Genomic DNA, 14,599 nt, shown 5'->3' on the forward strand with positions numbered 1-14,599 from the left:
CTTGGTGATATTGTCTGATATAATCTGGTGATATAATCAGAATGCATAGTTTGCAAGAAAGCTGTTATCTCAACGACCAGACCAGATGCAAAGGGATTGGTAGCTCCAATAACCACTTGTGGCACTGGCCGCTTTTCTGTGTAAACTTCCAGGGGATACTGGCCGCTTGTATTCGTTGATAGGATTTGAAGGGTAATGACCGCTTGAGAGCACTCCATTAGCTTAGAAAGAGTGCCGGTATCAAGATTGGAAGGGGCTACTGGCCGCTTACATCCACGATGCCTATACTACTCCCTTTGTAAAGAAAGACTTTTCAAGGGGGCTCATTCGATTGGAACTTCAAAGTTCTAGTATCCTTTTTAATAGTCCAAAGTGATTAGAGGGCAACTGGTCCTCACACCCGTCATTTCCCCAAACACATCGAATAATTTTTTTAAGATACCCCTTTTCTTTAGCATAGTTTGGAGGTCCGGAATTCTTTTCTTTGAAGATGACACCCCCCCACAGCCCTCAACGCTAGGGTTTTCAGTTATGCCCTAGGGGTACATATAATTTCTTATGTAAAGGGTGGTCATTTAAGCTTCGGACGGGGTTCATTCATTTGGAAGTTAAAAGTTCTAGTGTCCATCTGAAGGGTCAAAGTGATCGAAGGGCTGCTATCCTCTCCCAACGCCATATTTTCATCAAATACATCCGATAGAAATTCTGAGACAGCCATTTGTTCCAAAGATACCCCAAGAATCACATAACAAGACCTATGGGGTTGAAAGTACCCCCACAGTTTGGGGGTTAGGGCTGTAAGTTATGCTCCGGGGGCATTTAAGGTTTATGGAAATGGTTGTCATGTTAACTTTGGAGCAGACTTATTTGCTTGGAAATGTCTAGTTTTAGTTCAACCTTGAGTAGATGGTAGATGAATTTAAGTATTAACTTTGGAGCAGACTCGTTTGCTTGGAAATATGTAGTTTTAGTTCGATTTTGAGTCAGAACTAATGGAAGGCAGCTCCCCCCCCTCCGTGACATCCTCTTTTCCCCATACGTATCCGATCGAAATTGCAAGATTGTCATTTTGTTCAAAGTAGTCAAACGAGCAAATAGGGATGCATTCAGGATGGAGAAAACCCCTCAGAGTCCAAGGGCAAGGGCTGTAAGTTATGCACCAGGGCACACAAGGTTGTTTTGGATCGGTTGGTCACATACACATCGAAGCAAATCGGAGTAATTTGATTGGAAATTGGGAGTTCTAGTGCCTTTTTGAAGAGCAAAAAGCGAATGGAGGGTAACCAGTCCCCCTCCAGTCTATTATACACAAACATACATCCGAAACTGTTTCAGAGAATTTTGAAGGGAGTGTTGAACTAAATCAAAACACGACATGTGTTTTTGAATTGTCAAAAGGGCGTAACTCAGGAATGACTGAGTTTATTAATTCGGAACTCTTATGAAATGATATGACAGATGATCAAAAGGGTACTATTTGCATGTTGCCACTCCTACTTCAACTACCATCACTGCTACATCTACCACTTTACTACCACACTACTAAATTAACAATATTGAGGGGAAACTCTAATTAAATCAAGAGACGCTAAGTGCATGAATTGTCAAAAGAACATATTTCATGAATCGATTTGGGTATAAAGTTAAAACTTTCAGAGGATGCTAAAACGAAAAGATCATCTCATCAAAAGGCAATATGTAAAAGTGCACGCTACTACTAATACTACTGTCATTGCTGCATTTACTGCTACTACTATTACTTAATCTACTACCTCTGTTGCAACTACTTGTAAGGCTGAGAGCATTGAGATAAAATGTTTTAAAAGAATATGAACATACATGTTTTCAAAAGGACATATCAGCAATATCATAGCAATGGCTTGTTGCATCAAGTTAAAACTTCCAGGATTTAATGAGAGGGATATTCTACTGACCAAAAGGCAGTACCTTAATGCTATTGCTGCTGCTAGTACTACCGCTATTACTACTAACACTATTATTAATAATACCAATACTATTACTCTGACGATTATTTCACCTATGCCTAAGGGTGGGAAGGTAAAATTTTGAAGTAACTTCTAGGGGGGAGGGTGAACTGAATCGCACCATGCTGTCTGTACGCAGCTAGTCAAAAGCATGCAACAGCAATGTCTTGGAGCAGTTGGGTGTGTGAAGTTGAAACTAACAGAAATTATTCTGGGGAATGTTGAACTAACCAAAAGAAAATATGTGCACCCTAGTACTGCCGATTCTACTCATACTACTACGACTGCTATTATTAGAGCTACATCTACTACTACTACTACTGCTATTAGAGCTAAAGATACTACTATCAATTTTAGCGCTGCTACTACTATCTACTGCTATTAGTAAAGCGAAAATGTGAGATATATTGATACTGTATGGAACTACATCAAAAGACACTATACCCACGCAGATTTTCATGAGGACATATCAGAAATGCTTCAAGAACCTTTGATAGTGTTACTACCGCTACTAAGTTACTCCATTTACAATACTGAGGGAAAATTTGAACTAAATCAAAAGACACTAATTGTATATATTATCAAAAGAGCGTTTCTCAAAAACTGATTTGGGTACTAAGTAGGAACTTTCAGGGAATGATTAAAGGAGAAAATCATCTGACCAAAATGTAATATATGCACACTGCTACTAGTACTACTGTCACTGTTACATTTACTACTAATACTACTGCATAAACTACTACCAATCTTTTGCAACTACCTATAAGGCTAAGAAGATCAAGATGAAATTTTCCAGAATCGTATGAATATACAGATTTCAAAAGTTCATTTCAGCAATGTCATAGCGACGACTGATTTCATTAAGATGAAACTTTCAGAATTTGATGAGAGGGATGTTCTAGTGACCAAAGGGCAATATGTTAATGCTATTGTTGCTACTAGTGCTACCACTATTACTATTAATACTAGCACTAGCAATACCAATACTCCTATGCTTACTACTATTTCAGCTACGTCTCAGGGTTTGAATGTGAAACTTGAAGGAACCATTAGGGGGGAAGATGAACTGACCCACAACGTGCTGTCTCTATGGAGGTTGTCAAAAAGGCGCAATAGAAATATCTTAAGAACAGTTCTGTGTGTGAAGTTGAACCCAACAGTGTTTGTTGTGGGGGATGTTGAACTAACCCAAAGAAAATATTTCCATCCTAATGCTACTGATTCTACTCATACTACTACTGCTCCTGTTTGTTAGTGTTATTTCTGTTACTGCAACTCCCAGTAAAGCTATAGCTACTACTATTAATTCTATTGCTGCTGTTACTACTACTACTATTAAAACAAGAAAAATTAAGGAGAAAATTTTGAATACATGGATACTATATAGAACTAAATCAAAACACGGTATGCCCAAATAAGTTGTCACGAGGACACATCAGAAATGCTTCAGGAACTGTTGATGATGTTAACTTGAAACTTTGAGCGTATGTTGAAGAGGATGCTGAAGAAACCGAAGGTGATATGCGCATACTACTACTAATGACACTACAAATATTGCTAATACAAAAGCTAAGAGTCTTAAGGTGCAGCTTTTAAGGAGCATTTAGGCGTATGTTGAACTGAATCAAAACAAACTATGAGCAGGTGGAGTTTCAAAAAGGTAACAAACCATTACCTCAAGAACGGCTGACATTATTAAGTTAGACCTTAAAAGATAAGTTGTGACGGATTTTAAACTAGCCAGAAGGTACCATGTGTATGCTATTAATACTACCACAGCAGTTGCTGTAAATAATTGTACCGTTATAAAGCAAAAAGAGATTGAGGGCAAGCAGTGCTCCTACCAAGTACATTCATTTTCCAAACACATCCAGTCAAAATTTTGAGACAGCAATTTTGTTCAGCATACTAAGAAGGTCCTGCAACTATGTCTCTGGGGACACTTGGTATGTCAGCCCCATCAATTACGCAATTAGCCCATTGTGCCTTAAAACTGAATGTTGCTTTAAGATTAAATCAAAGGCCACTGTGTTTACTGTTGCCAATAAGACACCTCGGCAATATATCAAGAAAGACTAGGGGTATTAAGTTGTTGAAACTGTCGGTGCTGCAACTATTGCTACTTCTTCTCTTACAATTTAAGTAAAGCAAAAGAGTGTAAGCGTATCCACGTTTTCTAATTTTAAGAGATTTATATTAAGTTTTGTTTTTCGGGTCAACTTGAGGAGGTATAAAATCAAAACTAAAGAATAACAATTTTAGTCATGATTTAAATTATTAAAAAAGTTTTTCCAGCCCGCAAATAACAGGCTTTTATATAAAAAACGAAGAGCAGATAATTTTATGCCACGAAAAAGACTATGCCAATTAAAAACGAACAGAAATTAATTTAAAACATAATTTCCACTTATTTTTTTAAAAAAATTTGTTAAATTAATTATAATAGTGACGTGACATAAATCTTAAAAATGATAAAACACAAAAAAATACATTTCTGTAACTGAAAGAAAGGAGCAATATTATAGCTTAAAACGAACATAAAGTATTCCATTTGCAAAGGGGTTACCCCCTCTTTAATCTTTCACTCTTCACGCTAAACTTCATTAGTATTTTAAAAGCTTGTTATTCTAACTAAATGGCCTAATTGTGTTTCAGGAGTCATTCGTAGAGAATTGGAACAAAAAATCAAACTTCAGCATAAAGAACATGGTATTAAAGAAGAGAAATGGCCCTTCTTATACGAAACAGTTTCCTTTTTTTAAGTTTTAATGTTGCTCCTTACTTTCAGTTGGAAAAAATTAACTTAACTTCTGAAAGTTTAAATAGTTCTAAGAAATCTACTTCACCCTTCCACGGAAAATTCCTCACGCATGAAAAGTTGCTCCATGGATTGTTCCTTCCGTGTAAAATCACTCTTGTGAAATTCCTCTAGATAATTCCTTCCTCGCTGAAAACTATCCCCAGAAATATAAATGGGACACTTCCGTCTGAAAAATTCTCCCTTTCCTACTTTTACTTGAAAAGAAAACTTGTTTTTGTTCAATCTTACCTTTTTTTTTAAACTATGCCAGAAATACGCCCTCCGTGGACTATTTTCCTGTGATCCCCCTTCCCTTTTCTCGCTGGAAAGGTTCTCCTGTAAAAATCCCCCTGTAGATAAAATCCGTCCCAGAGAATTCCCCTATGGAGAATTTTTCACATGGAAAATCCCTCCCTACGTAAAAACTACATTTTAATTGCAATTTTGCTGATAATTTCCCTTTGTTAATACCTCCACGAAATCTTCGCATGTAAGATTGAGACAAACAAAAAGAATTTCCTATAGGAATTCCAGAAACTTCTCCTTCGTATTACTTTTCTTGAAAGTATTCAGCCCCAAAAAATATTCTCCCCACGGAAAATTCTACACGATAAAATCGCCTCCATGCAGAAGGTAGCATCCTCTCCCAAAAAGCCTGCATACATCCCAATAACAAATGCTATATGTAAGCAAAAAGTGAGTTTCATAACTATGTTGTGTTGACTTCCTTCTATTTTGGTTACTGAAAAAAGACACTAGAACTTTTAACACGCTTTCGAATGGGACTTCTTCTACCTTCCTTGGACCGATGGTTTTCTGCGCTCACGCCTTGAAAAAAGATTAAATAAACCACATCAATGATCAGGAGAACCAAGCTCTTCATTTTCTTCAGGAAAAAAGTCAAAATTCCAGGTTTCTCTAGATGGGAGCTTAATACCTGTATAATAGGGTTTTCCGACACGCTATACCTAATGGTGCGATTTTTATTTATATACCTTGACTTTTTGGGCTTCTATAACCCTTCTTTTTCGAACATCAAGGATATCTTCTTAAGATCGTAGCTTTTAATAAGTAATATTAAACATAAGGAATTTAAAATATTTGGAACAGGATAAAAGCCGATTCTTTTGATTCATTTACTGTTATCGAAATTCAATTTTTAGTTTTTTGTTACTATTTCCCGGAGTTACTCCTTGCTCCCATTTCGTTATTATGAACTGTTGCGTAATCTTAATAGATGTATAAAAGCAAGTAAGATCTAAAAGGGGATATTTTTGTTTGCTGTGAGCCTCTACAAATCAATTATCGAACTGTGTTGCAAGAAATCAAGAGAGCTGCTGACAGTGAGAGATAAAAACTCTTCGAATATCCTGAGAAAGCTCTGGAGGGACCAGGCTCCCCGTCCTCCCTTTAAATACGTTCCTCTCTACTCTGTCTGTAGGCTCTTACTCCCATTTACCGCTTAGAACTGAATATGATTTGACTTTCACAAAGTTAATAAGCACATTAGCCTACTTAGCACAGTAAAATCAACAAAACATGGGAAAAAAGGCTAAATACAGGCTGACCTGTGCTATGCCGTTGCATCAGTAGCACTGGCGACATGCCGGTGTGTGACAACAATTTTTACCCATGCCGACACCACGTTCATCCTAGGCACTCCCACTAATAAATTGACCTGGTGTCGGGGTCTATATTGTTGTCGAACAATGCAAAATTAGCACTGTCAATCAGGGTTGTCACTTGTAGCACGAGAGTGTTATTTTAGCACTATTGCATTATGAGTACTAAAATGACAAAAAGTAACACTTTCGCGCTACAACTATTTCTCGTTGTCTCAGAAGAAATAATGAAGATTTTGAAAAACCGACAGAGGAATGTACAAAAAGCGTGGACCATCTCTATCCCGTACTTGTTTCGAAAGGTTGGCGCAAAGTTCGATATAAAAATGCCCGCTTTTTTGCCGTGTTCGTTTCAAAAGATTGGTACTAAGTTGTAAAAAACCAAATATAAAAAGATGAAAAATTGACCTTAAACTAAGCTAATTGCTCTTAAAAATACCATGCCTGTGCCGCGACGTAAGCCGCGACACGAGCATAAATTTTTATGACTGTAGCACCGAAATTTGCTTTGTTGAATGCAAATTTGGGTAGTTTTAGCATTTTAAGAACTGACCACGGGATCAACGCCATTGCTAATACAAAAGCTCTTTTATAATTATAGAAGAAACTGCAGATATAAGAGATGCAAAAAAGTTCTGAATTAACAGAAAATATACCATTAGCAGTTGGACAGTGTACTCACTGTCAAGAGTTTCTTGGACCAACAAAAGTGAAGTGCAAAGTTTGCACAGATTTTAGCCTTTGCGTGCTAGTAAGTATTTGGCATTATGGAATGAATTTTCCAGCCTAATGGAACTTTTATCATCAAGTTTTGATTTCACTAGCTGCAGGTTTATAAATTTTCTAACATTCTAGAGTAAAAATCTACCTTAGTGACTTTTGGCTATCTTGGAAAGGGGTTAGGTTGGGGAAATCAAACTTTTGGGGAATGGGTCTACAGGCTAAAGTATATCCAGGGGAGGTGTTTTGAAGTATCCACCTCCACTCCTTCTCCCCCTAGAGGGCCCTGTAATTCGCCTATATGACAGGTCTATACCTATTGAAATTTTGACAAAACAACATTTTACCTCAATTTTCAGTTACCAGTTGCCTTTTCTCTGCCTTTAGTTCTTAAAATGCAATTCCTATTATTTTAGTAGAATTCTGAGCCATGTCAATGTTTTTTTTCAATATTTAGGAAATGTATTTGCATATCTTAAAGCCTTATAAATTGGGATTGAGCAAAGTTGTGAAGCTGAGAACAATTTTGTTGTACTTCATTTCAGCAGAAGATCTATTTTGTAAGGTTTCACTTTTATAACACACATAGCCTATTTTCAAAGGTCATCAATGGTCAGGATCCTCTAGAGGGAGAGGAGTGGAGGTAGGTAGGCTACTTCAAAATACCTCCCTGGGGCATACTTTAGGCTGTAGACTCATCCCTGAAAGTTTAATTTTGGTCCTAATCCAACCCTTTTCCAAGATAGCCAAAAGTTGCTAAAGTAGAATTTTACCCATTCTAGAGTCACAACTCTTCTGAACAAAATACTTAGAAAAAAAGTATAGGCTAGGCAAGTACCATTCAATTCCCTAATTGAAACTTTCTAATTATAATGTGTCCTCTAAAAGGCTTGTACCCTCATCATGTTTACATTAACAGATTATTCAAGTAGCTAAGAAAAATTAACTCTATAAAAATCAAGTCTATGTTTGCACTTTAGGGGTGAGTTATTGATGTAAAGTTCATTTCCAACTGATGACTATTAAATTAGATTTAGGATGCAAATCTGAGTGTATAGGTAAGTTTAAACTTTATTCCTACCTATCCCCCCTAATTTGCATAAATATACCCTGAGATAGTATATGTAAGGGTAAAGTTTCAATGCAAAGCAACATTAGATTTTGGATTCAGGAAGCAATTCTGACTAGGATGTAGAGTTAAGTTTGTTTCTTAGCTAGGCTAACTGAATAATCTGTAAATGTAAACATTACTATATACTATACATAACCTCTATACATTACTATAATATAAACATTACTTCTTAAAGGTGCATTTGTCATAAGGCTTATTTCTAGGCACTGCATTTGAAGCATATTTTAAGTCAGGAACCATGAATTTTTTTTTTGGTACAGTCCTAGAACATAAGCTCCACATAAGAAAGCATGTCAAGAAAAAAATTCTTACTTCATAATATGGAGAATAATCATAGTCAACACATTTTGCATGTGGAGAACCTATATCTTCAGTTCTTTCATTGTTGTACATTTTTTTGATGGCAGTTGGGCATTTATTAAAGCATGATTTTCAAGATTTAGAGAATAGACACAACAAATCTAGAAATTTGGTAGAAAAAGTGTAAAACAATGAAAGAAGCAAAGATAAAGGTTTTGCCCATGCAAAATACATGAAGCATAATTATTCTGCATGTTTTTAAGTAAGAATTGTTTTCTTAACTTATTTCCTTATGTGGAGCTTGTGCCATAGACTTACACCATTATTTTCATTGTTTGACTGTCTTTAGTCATTAGTTCCTCCAGTGCCTCTGGAGGCACACTGGGCATCAGTGAATAGCCTCCAATCTTCCTTCATGTGAGCTGCTGCATATATGTCTTCCCACTCTGAAATGAGACTTATATGGAGGGCTCTTCTGTCATGTTCATACATCCTATGGAGCATGTTCTTTGGTCTTCCTCAGCAACAGGTGCCTTCTGGCACCTGTTTGCCAGTAGAGAAGCATTTTTGGAAGTCTCTGATCTGGCATATAGAGGATGTGTCCAAGGTATTGCCATCTATATTTTCATACCGTGGTTGTCATATCTGACAGGCCAGTACAGGTAAGGATCTTGTTGTTGCTGACAGGATCTCTCCAACTGATCAGTTGTTTGACTATACATAACTTTTAATGTTATGGTATGGTAAGTATATTTAAGTAGGCCAAGATTACTTATCCCCTTGCAAGATTATCTATTAGCTATTATTTACTAATGAATAAATTATTATTTATCAATAAATTATCAACAAAATTAAATAAATTTTATATTATGCAAACAAAAATGGTTGTGCAAATTATTTGGATAAGGATAGATGGTATCCTTGTCTAGATAAATTTGGTTTAGGAAAAGAAAGCAGTAATGATTACAGACTGCTGTAATTTTGTAAGTATAACAATCAAGTTATAACCAATACAATATTTGATCATGAAATGACCCATAAGTTAACAAGGTATTCATGTGATGGTGAGACAGCTATGCTTATTGATTATGTTGTTGTAAAGCAAAGACTAACAGGATTAATAGAAGATACCAGGGTATATAGCAGTGCTGTTATTGATATTAAAAGTGATGATCACTATCCAGTACCATCTTGGGTTAATTTAAAGCTGGAATTCTGGAAGGGAACTACCTCCTGGGAAATTGTGGTTTTGTAGACTCTAGGATGAAAATATGAGAGGAAATTTTCAATAACAGTTGAATACTAAATTTGAGAGTGTTAAATTTGACAATATAGAAGGTTAATGGAATAATTTGTGAAGTTGCTCTGGTGGTGTCTTAGGGAAGAAAGTTTAGAACATACACAGCTAGGAATATTAGTGAAAAAGCTTTATGTTTAGTAGAGAAGAGAAGAGGCTTGTACATGGATTATCTAAAGTGATAGATCATATGAAAATAAGAGGAACTGGATTCATCAATATTGCTAGCATAGCAAGAGTGATTTAAGGTAATGCTAAACCAGGAGAGAGTTGTAGGAAAAGATGTAGAGAAAAATCAAAATGTATATGATACCTTGAATGTGAAGGAAGATTTGTTTGGTGAAGAAGAATTAGCAACAGTGCTAAAAAGATAAAAAAAAGCCCCAGGTGCTGGTAGTGAAAAAACAAGGCCCCAGGTGCTGGTAGTGTGGTAAATGATTTTCTTAAATATGGTGGCTCTGAGGTTAGAAATAAGTTGATTATGAATGTGATTGTTGAAAAAGGTGAGGTACCTGGGGATTTTAATAAAACATTAATTAAACCACTGTCTAAGAAAGGTGATAACAACAAGTGTAGTGATTGTAGAGGCATTAGCCTGGTCTCTGTAGATAGTAATTTACATAGTAATATGATACGTTTTAGACTGAGAGATGCAGCAGCAAGATTTCGGACCTTTCTTGACTGCAGATGTCACTTAGGTTCTCATTCAATGGGTTCTAAATACATCATCCTGGAAGGTTGAAAGTACTAAGGAAAGGCTGAGTTGCCTTGCACAGCTAAACTTGGTCATCAATAACTACATTTCACTAATATTGTCTCACATTGATACACATCATCTGACAAGTTTAAACAACACACTAGAGTATATCTTCTTGTCTGCTCCTATGTTTTGTAAAAACTGAACTACTAGTTGAACAATTTGTGTACTTTTTCATCAGCCACTCCAACTAAAAGGAGGTTTATATTACATTGTGTAGAATTCTGTGTAAGGAACTTTACAAAACTTTGTCTTTGATGTTGATAATATTCACAATCTAGAAGAACATGAGCAATTGTCTCTTTGTTGTTGCAATATGTGCAATATTCATCCTCTCCAAAAAATCTTGCATGATAGGATTGAACCCATGCATGTTGAGATCTTAGACAAAACATAGTAACTCCCTCTTTTCTTGTTAGTTTGTCATATATTTTTAATTCATGGCTCCTTGTCGTTTAGCAGGTGACAAAATCGTTGCCTGACAAATTCAGGTTTTCCTCAAAAGAAAATTTATTTAGATTCTTTATCACTTTGTCAATCATCTTAACTTCTATAGGAGAATAACATTCAGTAAAGGGGCCTGTTATTTTTGTGGCCTGCTTTGCGGCTCTATCTGCTGTTTCATTACCATCAATCCCAACATGAGCTGGTACCCATTGTAGAATTACTTTGTGTTTTTTACAGACAAATGTAAACATAGATTAAAAAGCAATTGCTTCCATTATGGACATCCTATTTCTAGTTGCATTACTGATGGCATCAATAGAGGCTTTAGAATCTGAACATATAATTATCTTAGGATAGTTTTGAACATTGTTTCCTATACATTCCAAGGCTTTCTTAATAGCAATAACTTCTGCTTGGAATACTGAAGTTTCAACAGGTAATTTGAATTGATTTATAATTTGCAGCTTAGGGATTAAAAATGCAGCCCCAAGTGGTGTGTCATGTTGAATTTTTGATCCATCCATATATATATTTACAAAGTTGGCCATGTGTAATATAAAACTGATTGCAAGATTGAACCAGGATACTTCACCAGTGTTATTTACACACTCAAGATGGCTCTGTTCCCAAGGTGGTAGTGGTATGCTTTCTGGGACCTTTAGCATACCAGTTATTTTTAAACAGTAATCAAATTGAGAGCAGAGTTCAATGGCTTTCTCGAAAATATTTTTCTGATTGCATTTCTTTTGACTGTTGTCTGTGATGAAGATACCTGGTTTTACTATTCTTGATTTTACTGGACGTGTTCTATCAGCTGCCCATAGTTTCTTGATATATTTCAACACTATTGTACTTCTTCTTGTTTCAAGGTCTTCCAGGCCAGTCTCTGATAGCAGGAATGGTATTGGTGCTGTGTTCCTTGCTCCAAAGGAAATCCTCAGAGCTGAATTCTGGATTGTGTCTAGTCTTTTAAGGGTTGATTTTGGAGCTGATTGATAAATTGCTGCAGCATATTCAAGCTTAGATCGAATATATTTTTGATAAAACTCAATCTGGAATTTTGCTCTACTACCCCAAGAGGACCTTGTTAATGATTTCATGACATTTAGTCTTCTGGTGCATGCTGATTTAGTGAAATTCTATGTGAGGGTTCTAATTTATATTTCTATCTATAATACAGCCTAAAAACTTCATTTGATTAACATTGAAGATTTGTTTGGTGAAGAAGAATTTAGCTACAGTACTAAAAATAAAAATAAAAACAAGGCCCCAGGTGCTGATAGTCTGGTAAATGAGTTTCTTAAATATGGTGGCTCTGAGGTTAGAAATAAGCTACTGAAGATTATGAATATGATTATTGAAAAAGGTGAAGTACCTAGGGATTTTAGGCAAACCCTAATTAAACCACTGTATAAGAAAGGTGATAACAACAGGTGTAGTGATTGTAGAGGCATTAGCCTGGTCTCTTTAGATAGTAAATTACATAGTGATATGATACTTTTTAGAATGAGAGATGATGCAGACAAAGTTTTAGGAGATGAGCAGTGTGGTTTTAGGAAGGGTAGAGGATATGGTAACCAGCTTTTCACTCTTAGGTTAATAATGGAGAAACCCCTTAGTTATCAAACACCTTTTATTCTCAGTTTTATAGATTATAAGCAAGCATCTGATTCAGTTGTTAGAAGAGCTTTAGTGAAGGTCTTATGCTTGTATTGTATACCAGACAAATAAATTGAAGTGATTAGTGCTGTGTATGAGAATAACACTGCTGCAGTTAAAGCAAAAATCACCAAGAGAGAGAGAGTAGCCTCATGATAAAGTAAACAAATAGGACCATGGCCAGTAGAAGAAACATACAAAACTGAAGCCACACAGATATTTTGCCTATTTGAAACAAGGCATCTCCAATTCTAAGATAGTAACAATGAAAACTAAAATAACCCAATCAAATCAATCCAAAACTAAGAAATAAAAATAATAAATATCTGTATCTACAATTGTTGCTACTTTGACTGAGCACCACAGAAGCTAAATAGAGTTCCTTCTATGAGAACACTAAAGTGACTGGATAAAGTGAAATGAACATGAAACTTTATTATGTTGCAAAATAATCCTACTATTGCTGCAATTGTCCTAGGTCTTGTATTTAATCTAGTCTCCTGGTGATTTTGAAAAAATATGTTACCCTTCTTAGCTATTGGGTCAGTTTTAAGTAGAATGTTACATATTGGATTGGTTTCTAAATTACCTATATCTCTATCTACTAAAATATTAGCAAGAATATGTTGTTTTTTTTTATTCAATTGCCTCCCTAGCCCACTGTTTAAATCATATGTGGATGTCTCATTGTCAAATTGTAAATAATGATCAGAGTGATAATTTCTGAACAGAAGATTTTCAGAGATTACTGAGGATAGAAACTAATGAAATCAAGGATAGAAAATATCTGAATCCCAGAACTTTTCAAACAAAAGTCTACTGAACTTATCAACTAACCAATTCTTTGAAAGATGGAAATCATGGTTAAAAGACTTAAAAGCCACATCCTGAATTCTGAGAAATCTGTCTTCAGTAAAACTTATTGTAATATTGCAGTGTTATTTGTAAATTCCTTTTCAATGCCTCTAATTCAATTCTTGTTGCCTTTATGTATTTTTCAGTAGGGTTGAAATCAATTTTTTTATATGTGGTGCTATCTGAAATAAAGGTGTTCGTTTTTTGTTTGTAATCACAACTGTCTGTTATTACAATAGTGCTGTCTTTGTCACCTCTAGTAATAATTAAATTTTTTATCCTTTTTTAATTGTGAAAGTATTTTAATGCCATTTTCAATTTTGCTCTTATTTAAAGCATTTAGCTGCTTTACAATCTTGACTCTAAGTTCCTGTGAAGCCTCACCTTTATCAACAGATGCCATAATACCTGCTTATACCCTAGAAATTATTTTTGAGTAGGAAACCAATTTCAACAGAATTGCCTCCTGATGGCTTGTTAGAGGTTTTGATGAAAGTTTTTTAATAGCAGGACCTGGGCCATTTTTAAATAGCAAGACCAAAGCTATTTTGGCTTTGGATCTTCCAGTAGTTAATGTAAGAAATGAGGTTAGTAGTTGGTTTCATATTAGATCAGGAGTTTAGTAGGGTTTTATTCTATACCCCTTTATGTGGATCATTTTGATGGATTTTGTTTTAAGGAGCACAGGAAAAGCAACAGGGGAACACAGAATCAACTTCGAAAAAAAAAACTTTCCTGGACTTAGATTATGCTGATGATTTAAGCATCCTAGATGAAAACATGAGCAAAATGAATGAACTTATAGATGTTTTGCAAGTCCAGAGAATAAAAGGTGATGTTGAGTAACAAAAATATTGATCAAGTGGACAGCTTCACTTACCTTGATAAAATTATTAATAAAGATGGTGGGAGCAGTGAAGGTGTTAAATGTAGAATAACCAAGGCTAATGATGTTTTTTCACAGTTGAAAAAAGTTTGGAATAACAGGACAATAAGTCTGCAAACCAAGATTAGAATATTAGAAG

At 35.4% G+C, this 14,599-nt stretch overlaps 1 protein-coding gene across 2 annotated transcripts in view; it reads left to right on the plus strand.

Annotated features, from left to right (window-relative positions):
- Nucleotides 1–6,991: 6,991 nt before the first annotated feature.
- LOC136029309 (transcriptional adapter 2-beta-like) overlaps nt 6,992–14,599 on the plus strand; it is a 39,833-nt gene continuing 32,225 nt past the window's right edge. The window contains exon 1 of one of the 2 annotated variants that reach the window (XM_065707574.1): nt 6,992–7,158. In XM_065707574.1, coding sequence (XP_065563646.1) covers nt 7,030–7,158 — 129 coding nt within the window. In that variant the 5' untranslated portion in view covers nt 6,992–7,029. The remainder of the gene's footprint in view (nt 7,159–14,599) is intronic. The other variant, XR_010618013.1, reaches the window with a different exon arrangement.

Source organism: Artemia franciscana, chromosome 7 (assembly GCF_032884065.1).
Source record: "Artemia franciscana chromosome 7, ASM3288406v1, whole genome shotgun sequence".
Lineage (NCBI taxonomy): Eukaryota > Metazoa > Arthropoda > Branchiopoda > Anostraca > Artemiidae > Artemia > Artemia franciscana.